The sequence below is a fragment of the Drosophila virilis genome, chromosome 2 (genome assembly GCF_030788295.1).
Source record: "Drosophila virilis strain 15010-1051.87 chromosome 2, Dvir_AGI_RSII-ME, whole genome shotgun sequence".
NCBI lineage: Eukaryota > Metazoa > Arthropoda > Insecta > Diptera > Drosophilidae > Drosophila > Drosophila virilis.
In genome coordinates, this window is record NC_091544.1 from 27,660,235 (window position 1) to 27,675,812 (window position 15,578).

The 15,578-nt window shown below is 41.1% G+C and overlaps 3 protein-coding genes across 4 annotated transcripts; 2 read left to right on the plus strand and 1 right to left on the minus strand.

Annotated features, from left to right (window-relative positions):
* The first annotated feature begins 219 nt into the window (after positions 1-219).
* On the plus strand, positions 220-9,458 carry MTA1-like (metastasis associated 1-like). Of its 2 annotated transcripts, XM_002056149.4 has the most exons (13): positions 220-431; positions 2,682-2,843; positions 5,193-5,300; positions 5,918-6,246; positions 6,337-6,657; positions 6,736-6,924; positions 6,985-7,266; positions 7,331-7,572; positions 7,627-7,877; positions 7,945-8,304; positions 8,366-8,493; positions 8,555-8,670; positions 8,737-9,458. In XM_002056149.4, exons 1-13 carry the CDS (start codon positions 404-406, stop codon positions 8,870-8,872), a joined length of 2,652 nt encoding a protein of 883 aa, XP_002056185.3. In that variant the 5' UTR covers positions 220-403; the 3' UTR covers positions 8,873-9,458. The 2 variants fall into 2 exon arrangements, with proteins under 2 accessions (XP_002056185.3, XP_032289529.1); XM_032433638.2 differs by lacking the exon at positions 5,193-5,300.
* Positions 9,459-10,689: 1,231 nt separating this feature from the next.
* LOC6632543 (3-oxoacyl-[acyl-carrier-protein] synthase, mitochondrial) lies at positions 10,690-12,274 on the minus strand. The gene has a single exon (XM_002056150.4). It carries the CDS (start codon positions 12,057-12,059, stop codon positions 10,758-10,760), a length of 1,302 nt encoding a protein of 433 aa, XP_002056186.1. The 5' UTR covers positions 12,060-12,274; the 3' UTR covers positions 10,690-10,757.
* A 388-nt stretch (positions 12,275-12,662) lies between these two features.
* On the plus strand, positions 12,663-14,719 carry LOC6632887 (methanethiol oxidase). The gene is made up of 6 exons (XM_002056151.4): positions 12,663-12,806; positions 12,904-13,067; positions 13,167-13,636; positions 13,699-14,191; positions 14,247-14,372; positions 14,446-14,719. The coding sequence occupies exons 1-6, from the start codon at positions 12,665-12,667 to the stop codon at positions 14,638-14,640; spliced, it is 1,590 nt and encodes a 529-aa protein (XP_002056187.4). The 5' UTR covers positions 12,663-12,664; the 3' UTR covers positions 14,641-14,719.
* Positions 14,720-15,578: the final 859 nt, after the last annotated feature.

Sequence of the window (15,578 nt, forward strand, 5' to 3'; positions counted from 1 at the left end):
TACAAATTTTGTTTCTGTTTATATAAAACTCTGTAAATATAATGCAGCAGTAAGGCATGCTTATTTTTGTGTACCTTAAATAGCTTTCCATATATTAATATTTATTAAACAAATAAATAAACGAAATATAAAAACTAGTTGGCAGCTCTGCTATCAAATGCAGCCCTGATGCAGCTGTTTACTCGTTGCTGTCATAGTGTGTGTGTGTGTGTGTATTTTTTTTAGAGTTGTTTCTAAGATGGCGACGAAAAAAACGCGTCTTATGTGAATGCAAATGCAATCATAACAACTTAAATTTTATGCTAATAAATGTGCGCTAATTTGAAACAAAACTATTGAAAAACAGTGCTGAATAAGTGCAGAATATTTTACATGTGAAATTTGGTGCGCAAGTTTTGTGAAAATGGCCACAAATATGTATCGAGTCGGAGGTGAGAAAATTTTTTTTCCATACTCGCTTTTCTATCATCTTTCGTTATCGGCGCCGTCTCACTGTTTCGCCTGGCCGTTTTATATGCGTATGTGCATGTGTGTTTGTGTGTGTATGGGACTCCAAATTGAGGAAATAATGAAAGTGCATTTAATTATCAAATCTTACCAAATATTCACACCCCCATACGCTCAATGCTGTTATCAATGATGATGATGTGAAATGCGCTCATATGCGCTTTTAAATTGTGTCGATTTGCCGACGCGAGTTTTAACAACGTAGACGATTTTTCAATACCAACGAAGCGGCAATGGAACATCGAGTAACCGGCCGCGCAGAGGGGTTATGTGTATGACAGCCGAATTGTCGCAGCTGCAGCAAGTGTTTTTAGTACATGTTTCTGTTGCCCCGATAAGCATTAGCACTGATATCTGTGTGCGTGTGCCTGTGCGTGTGTGTGTGTGTGTGTATGTAGGAGAACTTGTGCTGTTGGGTTGGGGATACTGATGAAATAAAATTGCATTGACAAATCCGCCTGCCGATCATCGTATGTGCTTGCGTGTGTATGTGTGATTGTGCTTGCGTGTGTGTGTGTGTGTATGTGTGATTGTGCTTGCGTGTGTTTGTGCAATTGAAAGTATATTTCGTGATATTTTCGTGCCTTTGTTGTTGCTATTGGTTGGCTCTGTTTTCTTATGCTAATGAGTTTGCAATATTTTTGGCGCAGCATCTCACGCTTCGAGTGAGTTTTCCCCCATTTTTCAACAGATTTTACGCACTCATTTTGCTCACTCGCTGACTCTGTTTAACCGATGACGTTATTGTTGTCTTCACCTGCCCCATTGTACGGCGTTGTTCTTCTGCTTGTCCGATTCAAATGCAAATGAACCGTAGATGCGAAAATGCGAACGGATAATTAAAACAATCAAAATAAATAATCAAAATACAAAAAGGAAAAGCTTGACGAATGCATAAATTTTCGGCATTTTCATGATATTTGTGTATGGGTTTAGTCTCTCAATGCACGCATTGCCTCCGAATTTGTCTCCATCAGCGCTTTTTGTTAGTCACTTTTAATAGCCACGCTCACATACACAAACACACATACAAACACACAGCGCAGTGTCGTCGCAGGCTATGGCGACACTTTCTTTTTCATCTCTTTTTTACATCGGCCAAATGCAAAAGATACATTTTCCTTTTATATTATGCCTGCTGAATGTTACCGCTTGATCGCTGCTCTTTTTTTTTTCTTTTTCTTTTGTGTCATTTTCTCTCTTCTATCGGCTTTCGTTGCTTCTGCTGCTGTTGCCGTGGTCAAAACCCAAGCAACGGTTTCTGCGACAGGTTCCGCACCGTCGCTGCTGGCGCGCTCTGTACATGTGTGCTTGTGTGTGTGTGTGTGTGTGTGTGTGTGTATGTGTATGTGTGTGCTCAGCCCCTTGCCTCAGCCCATGGACATCGTTGTTGTTTCTGTTGCGTTCGTTGAATGGATGGATGGATGCCCACATTTGTATTTAATTGAGCAATGCGCATACTTTTTCGCTGTACTGTGGCCGTAATTAAACGGCGTGTCCACTAGCAGCTAGCAATACTGTAAATTTTAAGTAGAAGATTGTAAACTGCGAGATTATCGACATTTAATACTCTTATAGGTTGACAGAAATGGTTAAACAGTGGCTTACTATAATTTGTGATTGTAATTATCGCTAAATTAAAGTATACGCACTTTTACTCAAATTTGGATGTATTTAGATCTATTCGAAGCAATATTGTATATGTATATAAAAAACAGAAACTATTAATAGAATGATTAAAGCCGTTTTATATTTATTCTTTTTGATTTGCTTATATGCCTTGAAAATTTTATGAATTTCCCTTTTAACACACTAAAATACACGAATATATGCTATCGCTATTAATTTTAGGATTTATGCCAAGTAAATAACATTTATTTTTTTTGTTTAATTATTTACTGTTGCTTTGCCGTTGATTTGTTCGTATAGTCAAAGGTAACCCAATATTACTTATCTCTAGTTTCTGCTGTCTGCATACATTTACATGTGTGCGTGTGTGTGTGTGTGTGACTTTATGCTTGTGTGTATGTTGATATTTGTGTGTGTTTTGAATGCGTTTTACCTTCATAATGAATGATTTGCGGTCAGTTTGGGCTGTAATTATTCTACCACATCTGCGTATTTCATTTTTGAAATGCAACTGAAATTCAATAATGCAACTTTTAATTTTGCAGACTACGTCTACGTTGAGACAACGCCGAATAGTCCCTTCCTGATACGCCGCATCGAGGAGCTGAATAAAAACCAAACCGGCAATGTGGAAGCGAAGGTCATGTGTTTCTACCGACGTCGTGATCTGCCCAACCCGCTTGTACAGCTGGCCGATAAGCATCAACGTAAGTACGCCAATTCAGGCACATACATTCAAGCATATAAATGTATATGTGCGTGTGTATGTATGTATAAGTTGTTGGTCAGCGAAGTGAGGTTATGTTGCGACGAGGCGCCGTCGCGCTCTTCTAATAAGTCAAAAAGCCCCTACAGATCCTAAGCATATTTTTCACCACAAGAACCAAAGCTCAGGCGGTGGCGCCTTAGGATGAGCGAAATACACCATGCGCCGCAACCAAAACCGAAGCTACTCCGCCCACACCTCAGCGCAACCCCCTTTTCACTAACACCAGCATATGCCCAGTGTGTGCAATGTGTCAAAGCGGAGCCCACCAAACACTGACACACTCACACTAATACACACCCACTTAGCAGCAGCATCAGCAGCGCCAACAACAACAACAACAACAAAAACAACAACAATAAAAGCCAACATCAACGGCAACAAGAACCGCAATGACAACAACTGTAAAGCATACAGCTAAAGCAAAGAGTAAACGGAATCCGAGCATCCGTAGCAACAACAACAAGAACAACATAAGCACATAAACATAATGTGTGTAGAGCTGCACTGTACTTCGATGTTGTTGCCGTTTTTGGTTGCCTCAATGTGGCAACACTAGGCAGTAGCGGCAGCGGTAGGTAGACTTGCTGTCTACCTCTGTGCCTCTCTATAGGTGTGTGTGTGTGTATGTGTGTATGTTTGTGTGTGCACGAAAATTTTCATGAGTCCTGGCACTGCAGGAGCTTCGGAAGGAGCCGCGCTTTGCATTTATGTATACATACACACACCCAGGGTACCCCAACTAGCAACTAGCAGTCATCTACATGGACAAAGCCATTCGCTGTATCTTCCTACCAAAAAGTATACATACACATACCCCCTCTCACACACACACACACACACACACACACACAAAGCCCCCAATCGGTGGGGTTGGTTGTGGCACACACAAATTCGATACGTGACCCAACGAAAATGCGTTTTTCCAACCCCTCCCCACATGCCCCACACCCTCTTAACATTGCGTCGACAATGCCCATTAACAGTATACCCCCTTCATGGCCGTCCACCCCTTCAATGGCTGTTTGCTACGGCTCCTTTTTCGAAGCTGCGTTTGCTGCGAATTTCGCTGCCTAGCTGCTAATCACTCATTAAAAATTAGCACAGTTACTAAAACAACCAACTAAACAACGCAAATAGACTATCGGCCGTGTCAAGAAACCAAAAAATAAAAAGAAGAAAAAAATGATACAAAAAGCTCAAAACTGGCCACGACAGCGTTTCAAGCAAAACACAAAAAAAAAAAAAAACAAAAAACCGTCTGCTTTGGTTATGTCGAAATTGAAATACCCTTGCGGACATATAATAAATGCACATTAGTTGACAGAGCTTTAGTGCAGAAACTATGTCTGACCGATTACTTATATATATAATTTATTAAACCGATGTTGATAAATATGTCGTAGGTAAGTCAACATATCTTCAAAAACATTTTTCATACAAAAATGTAATTTTCCACTGATAACAGGTCCACTCAATTTGTACTGTTGGATTGGTATATATATCAGCGGAATTTAATACTGATTAAAAATAATGCACCAAATGGAATTGCAGATGTTTCTTTTATGTGTTACATATTATGCAGGAAAATTAGAATACCCCTTGCAAGAGTATTGAAACGAAAAAAAAAAACCAATATACCCGTAATAGCGAGAGAAGCAAAGGCAGACATCGTCAGCAAACAAAACGCACACGCCTCCATCTGGCAACCCCCGGCCGTGCGCACTTGCCAGACTGTGCGACTGTGCCCTATCTATGGCTACCGAACAGTTGCGCACTCACCCCCCGCGCGTGTCTTGCTGCTGCTTCTTCTTTCGTTATTCACCTACGCTTTTGTAAATTCACGAATGCACCCACAGTCCTTTGGTGGGGAAGCGGGGTGGGATGGTTGGTTGCTTGGATTGGGCGCAGCTCGCACTCTTCAAGAAGCAGAAGCAGCAGCCACCACCACCACCACATTACCGCCCAACTGGCGAGGTCGCCTCGCCCACCCGTTACCATCCCTTCCTGGCGCGGTATTAAAAATAAATTCAAAAAGTTTTGTATTTATTTTGTTGGGCTTTCTGTTTGGGCAAACGCGACATCTTTTAGTAAAATTACTTTTCGTACTTAACCTCACTTTTAACGCGCTGACAACTTATTTGCAGTTATTAGTAAAGTAAATTTAAATTAAGCTCGGCTTGTTACCATTCACGTCATAAGCATTGTATATATATATTATGTGCATATGTATATTTGTAAAATCAACATTTCCCAAAAATTCCTCCCACTCAACTTGATGATGATGCAGTGGCCACCGCCGAGGACTCACCGCTGGCAACAAAACTGAAGAAAACCTGGCTTAGAACTCCGGTGGGCGAGGAGCAGGCGGCGCAAGCTGTGCTCGATCCCTCAATAGGTACAAAATGGCAAAGCAGTAACTTCTATAAAAAATAAAAATACAACGTAGTTCATCTTCTTTTGGGAATGCAAATTTTTCTTTTATCAGATTTTTCATTAAACAATCTTTTGTTTACCTAATGTTCATGTATTGTAATATTTTTCACGTCTTGATTGATCTATTATGGTAGAGTAAACTTGGTACTGACCTAGACAACGTTGCAACTATTGTAAGACATGTAAATTCGTATCTTTAAATTCTGTAAACACTATTCATAAATTTGTGATCATTATATACAGTGAACACTCTGCTTAGTGGACACAAAGATATCTGCTTAAAATATATTTTGGAGAAATAACAATTTTCTTAAAATTATTATTTTTAAAAATTAGAAAAACATATGTCCAATTAAAGGACTTGTTCGTCAGCAGAGCTTTCACTGTATATCGTATAAAAAAGTTTTCTGTTAAGGTTAGTACCTTTATGTTACGTAGTATAGATACGAACACCAAATTGATAATGCAATGGTTGTAATTGGTTCTAAAACATATTTTTTTTAATGCTCGTATGTAACTTAGTTTTATCGATACTTTGAATGCTTGTGCTTATAAAGATTTGATTACGTTTGCTTGCAGCTGCACTCGAAGAGGAACGCACCAGTCCGACGCAAGCGTCCGCCGGCGCCACCACCGGCAATTCCAGCAACAATAACAATACCAACAATAATAATAATAATAACAACAACAACAACAACAGCGCTGCGAGCGGTGCTGCTGTTACTGCTGCTGGTGGCGATGCAGAGAAGAGCGAAGCGCTAACCACCAAACAGCGATACCAGATCAAGCATCGGGAACTGTTTCTATCACGACAAGTTGAGTCGATACCCGCCACACAAATCCGAGGGAAGTGCTCCGTGACGCTGCTCAACGAAACGGAGTCACTGCAAAGCTATCTCAATAAAGATGTAAGTTGTATTGTCTAAGGAATTAAAATGATTACTAATTTAAATGATGTTATTAATTATTTAATTAATTGCTGGCTTTGCCTTGCACAGGACACATTCTTTTACTGTCTGGTCTTCGATCCGAATCAAAAAACGTTGCTTGCCGACAAGGGCGAAATACGTGTCGGCAGTCGCTATCAGTGTGATATACCCGCCAAGCTAAAAGATACCGCCACAGATGAACGTAAGCTGGAGGAGCTGGAGTCGCTGGTATGGACGCCGGAGCATAGTTTGACCGATCGCAAAATCGATCAGTTTCTTGTCGTGTCGCGTTCCATTGGCACCTTTGCCCGCGCCCTCGACTGCAGCAGTTCTGTAAAGCAGCCCTCATTGCACATGTCCGCAGCGGCCGCCAGCCGAGACATAACACTGGTGAGCAATTGAATGAAAATAACCTGGTCGAGTTGCTAATCCCTCCTAATTTCCATATGTTTTTCCATCTGCTTTCAGTTTCACGCCATGAACATTCTGCACAAACACGATTATTCAATTGATGAGGCCATGTCCTCGCTAGTTCCTTCCACTGGGCCAGTACTCTGTCGCGACGAAATCGAAGATTGGAGCGCATCGGAAGCTAATCTCTTTGAGGAAGCGCTAGATAAATATGGCAAAGACTTCAATGACATACGACAAGATTTTGTAAGCAAACTAAACCGAAGGCCTATTTAAAACTATCTAACTATCTTTATCTTTAAAAAGCTTCCTTGGAAAACGCTTAAGCAGATCATTGAATACTACTATATGTGGAAGACCACCGATCGCTATGTGCAGCAGAAGCGCGTAAAGGCCGTTGAGGCGGAACTCAAGCTCAAACAAGTCTATATTCCGCAATATAATAGCAATGGCAAAGGTAACGGTGCCAGCGTGAAGGCGAGCAGCGGCGGTGCTGGAGGCATCTATAATGGCACCACCAATGGCGGAGCCGACTTATCCAACAATGGTAAACCTTGCGAATCGTGCGGGACAACTAAATCATCACACGTAAGATAGAACAAAGTGACAATATGTAGACATTTATTTCTAATGCAAACTCTTTTTACTTTAGTGGAATTCGTTTAGTAATGGTCATCTACCATGTCGCCTGTGTCAGAGTTGTTGGGACTATTGGCGAAAGTACGGCAGTATGAAATCGGCGCATAAGGGCGATGCTAACGATGGTGAGGCTAAGAAAAAGGCTGCCATTGCAGCGACTCCAGCTGCAGCGCTAGCTGCCACAGGCGCCACAACAGTAGTCGATCTTAACGAAGATGAAAAAGTTAGTGATCTTAGCAATCGTCAATTGCACAGGTACGAGTATCTAATAAGTTTTAAAGATTACACCATTAATAAAATAACATATAGGTGTTCCATTGTCAACTGCGGGAAAGAGTTTAAGCTGAAGACCCACCTGGCCCGGCATTACGCGCAAGCGCATGGCATTGCCATCAGTTCGGGTTCGCCGCGGCCCATTATGAAGACGCGCACTGCCTTCTATTTGCACACGAATCCCATGACGCGTGTGGCACGCATTGTTTGTCGAAACATTGTGAAACCCAAGAAAGCGGCGCGACAGAGTGCATACGCAATCAATGCGCTGTTGGTCAAGCAAGAATGTAAATTGGATTATACTCTTCAATATATAGATGGCATTATTGTATTATGTTACTTTTTTAATTGTAGTTACAAATCGTATTAACGGCAAATCACAGGCGGATATCAAAAAGATGCTTTTGCTCAAACCTAAGGAACGTGGCAGTGTCACAAAAATTGCCAATCGTTTGGGCGCACCTGGCAGCGGTCCACATGAATGGCTGGTGCTGACGCCCAAAGATAAAATGCCACAGCCCATTGTTGTTTCATTCCCCAAGCCGCCCAAAGCGCCAGACGGCAGTTTACTCTACGAGCGTGTGCCCAATAAAACGCCCGATGTGGTCGCCGTCCCAGTTGCGGCTGACAAAGAACTAACTATAATTCCAGCGCAAGCAACGTCTACGATACGCAAGCGTGCGCACGAGGAACAGCAACTCAATGGCACCGAAGGTAAGTCAAATATTATCTCATTCTGTCATCCATTAATAATATTTCGCTTTGGCACTTGCAGTGACTATTGTGCCCAGTGGACCGCCTGCCAAACGCCCTAATAAGGATCCTATGCCCTCGCATTGCCCCAGTCCGGAGCAGTTTGCCGCGATGATGGCGGCAGCGGGTCAACCACTCTCCAGACATCAAGTAGGTCTAACTTAAATTGCGATTGTAGAAATGTAATTATTATTATTTGATTTGTTTGCAGCTCAATGGCAAGCAAAAGATTGCGCAAATGGCACGTGGCGGCAATGGACGCAAGCAGGTCATAAGTTGGATGGATGCACCGGACGATGTTTACTTTAGAGCGACAGATGTACACAAGTGAGCGCAATTCGATAGTTGTTGCACGATAGCAATATCTAATCTCTCATTTCTTGTTGTCAATAGAAAAACACGAAAAATACTCTCAGCTGTGGATCTGCGTCGTGCGGCGCGCAAACCATGGCGCTCACTGCCTATCAAGTCAATGGCCCCCGAGCCGAGCAGCAAACCAATTGAATCACAAATCGTTATACTGGACTGACCGTCTACGGCAGATACAACAGCATCAGCAGCAAAAACAGCGACAAAGTTGCTGTCATATTCAGCCAACAGATTCGAACAGCAACAGCAGCATCCGCCATTTCCATATACAATGGATGCATTGCTAAACTAGTGTGACCCAGATTCTGTCTTTTAGTGGCTTGCCATGTACATACATACATACATCCCCTGCATGCATACAAACAAAATACATACAGACCCGCATACATATACATACATCTAGTGTAGGCAACTGTTGCAGCATCCACTATACATATGAAGTTGGAAACCATTTCACTAACAGAAAACCAACAACTGACAGCAACAAGAAAAACCACTTTACTAGCGCTTAAATAGATGTCTTTTTAAAAACAAAACAAAACAAAAGAAATAGTAAGATAATAAGTGTTAAGATCTAAAGCAATAGGAAACACAACGCGAAACAAATCAAATATTTATTCATAATTTACATAATTTTTACAATCTTTATTTAAATCTCAGTATACCGTACACAAAAAATTAACTTCACTGCAATTTTGGACATGTATGAGAAACTCAAGGAATAATAAGTTCATTGTTTCTATATTAGTTTATGTTATGTAAGGCATTTTTTAATAATTCTTAATTATTATTATTTTTATTGCATTGTCTAATTTTCATAAGCATACATTTGTACATGTGCATGGTGTGTACACAATGTATGTCATTTTTATTTTAATTTGTCTAAACTATTGTATTTGCTACCATGCGCTTTCAGGTTCAAAAAAAAAAATCTTTTTTTTTTTTTTTAAATTTTGTTGAGCAAATGTTTGTTGCATACTAGCTAAAAACCAGATACGTAAATTTGACATTCAAAGGCCTCTGTAATTTTGAAATATATTTCATTTAAAATTTGAATATGCAAATAATAGACGAAAGATATTTGAAAATTGATTTAATGCTTTAAGTATAAAAACAAAAATTGGAAACTAACCTTGTTAACAAATGTGACGTGCAAGATTATTTAAAAAATTAATTATATGCTGTAACTTAAAGCGAAAAACTACCAACAAATTGTACAGTAATTGGGATAATGTTTATAACTTCGAATACAATTTATTTTCATAATTTATATACAAATTGAAAATGAACACTTTCAAAACGATAAAAAATAGACAACACACAACACGAACACAAATATAGCATATTATTTACGCCTAAAAATACATAAATAATAAATCAAAACCACATTATATACATTTATAAATGTATTGAGCATAAATGATACCATAACAAACAATTTGGCAAATGACAAGTAAAATCTAAAAGTAGATCAGCATTAAAAAAAAGAAACGAAAAAAAATGAAAAAATGAGCAACCACATTTATAAATATATTGATTATAAAGAAATTCTAATTGTAAGCCAATCTATGTATTTTTAACTTTACAGTTTAAGTAATTTTGTAAAATAAAAATTCTTTAAATTAAACAATTTAAGTAAAACAAAAAAAGGAACAATACCAGCAAATGTCAGAAAAAACGACCAGAACAACAAATATTTGATTGATCTAAAGTAGCAAATCAAACAGAGCTATATACATCATATACAGATACCTATATATATATAAATATAAATATATATATGTATTTGTATATTTATGTGTAATACATATTATGTACGCAGATATATACAATAGTACGAACTCTGCGCATTACACAATACAATACGCATATAGATTTTTACAGAGCAGAACGCTAGGTTTTGGCGGATTGGGATGGGGACACGAAACCGAAAAGTTTTCCAAATAAAGTTTTAAAATTTTTCCTAAAAAAAAACTATTCACAAAGAAAAGCTATTTATTCACATGCAACAATTAGTTCTAAACAATGTTTGTAAAATTGAAATATTACTCCCCAGTGTAACTGGCAATGCAGAGCGAGGCGTTGGTGCCACCAAATCCAAAGGAATTCTTTAGCGCAATGCGCCGTGACTGATCATCTGACCATTTGCACGCCTTTGTCACGACATTCACATCCACATCCAGTTGATCAATGTTGATCGAGGGCGGCAATTGGTTTTCTGCGCATGCGTGCACTACAAACAGCGCTTCCAGATTGCCCGACGAACCAAGCAGATGACCATGTGCGCCTTTGGTGGAGGACACAAATACCTTGGCTACATGGTCGCCAAATACGCGCCCAATGGCATGCGCCTCGATGCGATCGCCGGTGGGCGTTGATGTGGCATGCGCATTGACATAGCTAATATCCTGGGGCGCGATGCCGGCATCGGCGATGGCGCGTTTCATGGCCAACGTGGCACCGGTACCATCCTCGCTCGGTGAGGTAATGTGATGCGCATCCCCGGACAGACCATAGCCCAGTAGCTCAGCCAATATGGGTGCTCCACGGGCGCGCGCATGCTCCAGCTCTTCAAGAAGCAGCATTGCGGCGCCCTCACCCATCACAAATCCGTCACGAGCTTTATCAAAAGGTCGCGAGGCCACCGCCGGGTTATCATTGAACGCAGTGCTGAGGGCGCGTAACCTACAAAACCCGGCAATCGATAGGGGGTCTATACACGCCTCTCCACTGCCTGCCAGCATAATGTCAGCATCGCCGTGACGTATAAAACGCAGAGCATCCCCGATGGCATGGGCGCCGGTTGCGCACGCTGTTGAGACGGAATGGTTGGGTCCCTGCAAGCCATGACGCATGCTAATGTGTCCACAGGCCATGTTGGGCAGCAGCCGGGGAATAAAGTAGGGACTGACACGATTGTAACCACGCTGCAGCTGCTGAAAAGCGCCATAGACCTCCGCCAGATCGAACATGCCCATGCCCACGCACACGCCAAAACGTTCCCGCTGCTCGCCATTCAACTCGCTGGGCTTCAACTTTGCTGCGGCCAGCGCCTCATCCGCTGCAATAATTGCTAACTGTGTTGCAGGACTCATGAGCTTTATATCACTTTTGCTCAAATGCTTGTCTATCTCGAGGCGTTCCCTCGCTATTTGTGCCGCCACCTGACAAGGCAGCCCTTTGAAGTCCGCGCCCAGTCTAGCAATAGCCGAATCTCCCGCCAGCAAACGTTGCCACGAGTCGTCCACATTATTGCCCAGTGGTGTGACGGCGCCGCTACCTGTAATAACTACGCGTCGGCGCGCAGCCTGTGTTGATGCGTTGCGTATTTGTGATAACAAACGCATGTCGTAACGCCGAACTAAACAAAAAGCGTGCGCGAACAATAACAGCGAACAGCTGATGTCCAATGAGGAGCTGCCAGACTGTCATCAGTTGCCGATGTGCAGTTAAGGATGAGCAAGAATCGTGCTTATATTGAACATCGTGCTACATTGGCCGTGGCTTATATGCACGAAGGGCTGGCCCTGATTACACGATAGCACGAATTAAATAAATGAGAATATAACGATTAAATAAGTAAAATGAAAAGAATTGAGAACAAAATTTGCAATTAAAAATTTTTAATTTTACCTCTTCTATTTGATTTTTTGTTGTCCTAACAATCAAAAATTCACAAAAAACAAATTAAAAATACAAATTTATTGCTTTATTTGTTATCACACGAGCCGAACATCAGTTCTATCATCATGATGTTTGCAAGTTTATTATATACACATTTTTTGTATATGTATGTATATAAATTCTGTTTTAATACAAAGTAAACAACATTAATTCTCTAGGGTAAGGCGTGTGTCTGATAAGTTTGATGATACACGAAATTGACTCTAGGAGAATCTTTAAGAGAGCATGATGAGAACGAAATCACATACATATACATATGTACATATGTATGTATATACGAAGCGCTCGCTCAAAACCGGCCGATAGCAAAAATATGTATATATTTAAGCAAATGCTCATTCGCGTGTGTTCCAGTGCTCTGCTGTTCTTTGATCAACAACAACGTGCGAAAAATAGAATGTCGGAAAAAGGTAAGGCTCAAGTCATGCACTTGAGCGTATTTGTTATTCTACTGATAGCTATTAATCCACAATATAATGAATTATACTGATATGGATAATTGCTAAGCTTGTTGCCATGGACCCGGTTACGCGACACCGCTGGACGCCATGAGAAGTGGACCCCGGGAGAAGCTGCTTTATACGGTGACAATTCAACCCAACTTGGATGAGCCGCATGGCGATTATCTGTCCACAATCGATGTGGACCCGGATAGTCCCACATATTGTCAGGTATTCAAATAATCGTTATTGATAGAAACTAAACAGCCAATGAATGGCATCAGCTTTTGCCTTTAAATATTGGTTTTAAAACATTTTGTTTATTTATAGATTATTCATCGCACCTTTTCGAACCGAAAGGGCAACGAGTTGCACCATTCGGGCTGGAATGCCTGCTCCAGCTGCTACTATGTGGACAAGAATGCAAAAAGTGTGCCAAAGAGAAATAGGCTGATATTGCCATCATTAAATTCCGATTTCATTTACGTTCTCGACGTGGCAACGGATCCACGCAAGCCCGAAATAATCAAGACCATCGACGGAGACGTATTAAAGAGCCACAATGTAACCGCACCACATACGACCCACTGCTTGGCCAATGGCAACATAATGATATCGGTAATGGGCGATGCCCAGGGCTATGCAAAGGGCGACTTTATTCTATTTGATTCCGATTTCAATTGTGTTGGCACCTGGACGAAAGGAGATCGTAAAGCGCTGTGCGGCTATGATTTCTGGTATCAGCCCTATTATGATGTGATGGTATCATCCGAATGGGGAGCACCCAATAAGTTTCGACGGTTCGTTAATGATGTGTTTTGTGTGGCCGGTGCTATGTATTTTAAATTGTGCAATATTTTAGTGGTTGGAAAGAGGAAGATTTGGATGACAAGACGCAGTATGGCTTCAGATTGAACTTTTACAAATGGTCCACGCAAACTCTATATCAAACTGTTGATCTGGGACTGGAGGGTGCTGCACCATTGGAGGTGCGTTTCATGCACGATCCAAAACGCCCGGATGGATATGTTGGATGTGGCTTAAATGCCAAGGTGTTCTATTTCAAGAAGAGAACCAACTCGGATGAGTTCGATGTGAAAAAAGTAATTGATATACCCAATAAGCTAGTGGACACTGGCAGTGGCACGGCCTCCGAAATGGGTGGCATGATTTCAGATATTATTATATCGTTGGATGATCGGTTCCTTTATGTCAACTGCTGGCGACATGGTGACCTAAGGCAATATGATATTACCAAACCAGACGAACCTAAGCTTATCTCTAGAGTCTGGCTAGGAGGCGCCATATGCAGCGATCTTCCCAATGTGATCGTAAAGGAGGACAAAGAATTGACTGTAGGTTGGCTGACAATTATATTGGCTTTGACGTACTATATTATTTTCGATTTAGGAAAGGCCACCGCCACGCTACATTAAGGGTCGTCGCTTGGAAGGAGGACCTCAGATGATGCAGCTCTCTCTGGATGGCAAACGCTTATATGTATCCTCTTCTCTATATTCACCTTGGGATAAACAGGTACACACAGACCCAAGGATTTTAAATAACAGTTTAGTGAGAGTTTTATTATATTTTTTTTGGTTTGCCCTAGTTCTATCCAAGCATGGTCTCTGCAGGGGGACATGTGTGCCTCATTGATATCGATGTGGTCAACGGTGGCATGACCCTAAATGAGGATTTCTTTGTTGACTTTGGAAAGGAGCCATATGGACCCAGTCTACCACATGAAATGCGCTACCCGGGTGGTGATTGCACCTCAGATATTTGGCTAGCCAATGATTCGTAAAATGTTATCAATATATCCAACCCATTTACCTATATTATCCAAGTTGCGCAACAAATTAAATACTTTTCTATTCCCTTCACGTACAGTTGTCTTGCGTCAGCATGTAATGCATTTGTGTGACAGTAATGACAATAAATATTAATGTAGAATATACTCAAGATCATTTAAGTGTGTTTCCCCTTATGCCAATTCAATTGGACAACAGTTGGAATTAGTGTCATTTGCTTGTAAACAATGTGGCAACGCCGCGTAGTCAATTTCTAACAACGAGTTGGCAGGCCGGAAATTTTATAAATTCGTTTTGTAACGACTTTTTCTAAGTATGTTTTTGAATAAGCCGGTTGCTCAAATGCTTGTCTATCTCGAGGCGTTCCCTCGCTATTTGTGCCGCCACCTGACAAGGCAGCCCTTTGAAGTCCGCGCCCAGTCTAGCAATAGCCGAATCTCCCGCCAGCAAACGTTGCCACGACTCGTCCACATTATTGCCCAGTGGTGTGACGGCGCCGCTACCTGTAATAACTACGCGTCGGCGCGCAGCCTGTGTTGATGCGTTGCGTATTTGTGATAACAAACGCATGTCGTAACGCCGAACTAAACAAAAAGCGTGCGCGAACAATAACAGCGAACAGCTGATGTCCAATGAGGAGCTGCCAGACTGTCATCAGTTGCCGATGTGCAGTTAAGGATGAGCAAGAATCGTGCTTATATTGAACATCGTGCTACATTGGCCGTGGCTTATATGCACGAAGGGCTGGCCCTGATTACACGATAGCACGAATTAAATAAATGAGAATATAACGATTAAATAAGTAAAATGAAAAGAATTGAGAACAAAATTTGCAAATTCAAAATTTTTAATTTTACGTCTTCTATTTGATTTTTTGTTGTCCTAACAATCAAAAATTCACAAAAAACAAATTAAAAATACAAATTTATTG

Bases quoted from the DNA above. Each gene is read 5' to 3' on its own strand.
- MTA1-like (XM_002056149.4), top strand. From the start codon at position 404: ATGGCCACAAATATGTATCGAGTCGGAG. The intron at 2,844-5,192 runs GTAAGTACGCCA...ATGATGATGCAG, and splicing joins GCTGGCCGATAAGCATCAAC to TGGCCACCGCCGAGGACTCA. The intron at 6,658-6,735 runs GTGAGCAATTGA...ATCTGCTTTCAG, and splicing joins CCAGCCGAGACATAACACTG to TTTCACGCCATGAACATTCT.
- LOC6632543 (XM_002056150.4), bottom strand. From the start codon at position 12,059: ATGCGTTTGTTATCACAAATACGCAACGCATCAACACAGGCTGCGCGC.
- LOC6632887 (XM_002056151.4), top strand. From the start codon at position 12,665: ATGTATATACGAAGCGCTCGCTCAAAACCGGCCGATAGCAAAAATATG. The intron at 12,807-12,903 runs GTAAGGCTCAAG...ATAATTGCTAAG, and splicing joins AAATAGAATGTCGGAAAAAG to CTTGTTGCCATGGACCCGGT. The intron at 13,068-13,166 runs GTATTCAAATAA...GTTTATTTATAG, and splicing joins ATAGTCCCACATATTGTCAG to ATTATTCATCGCACCTTTTC.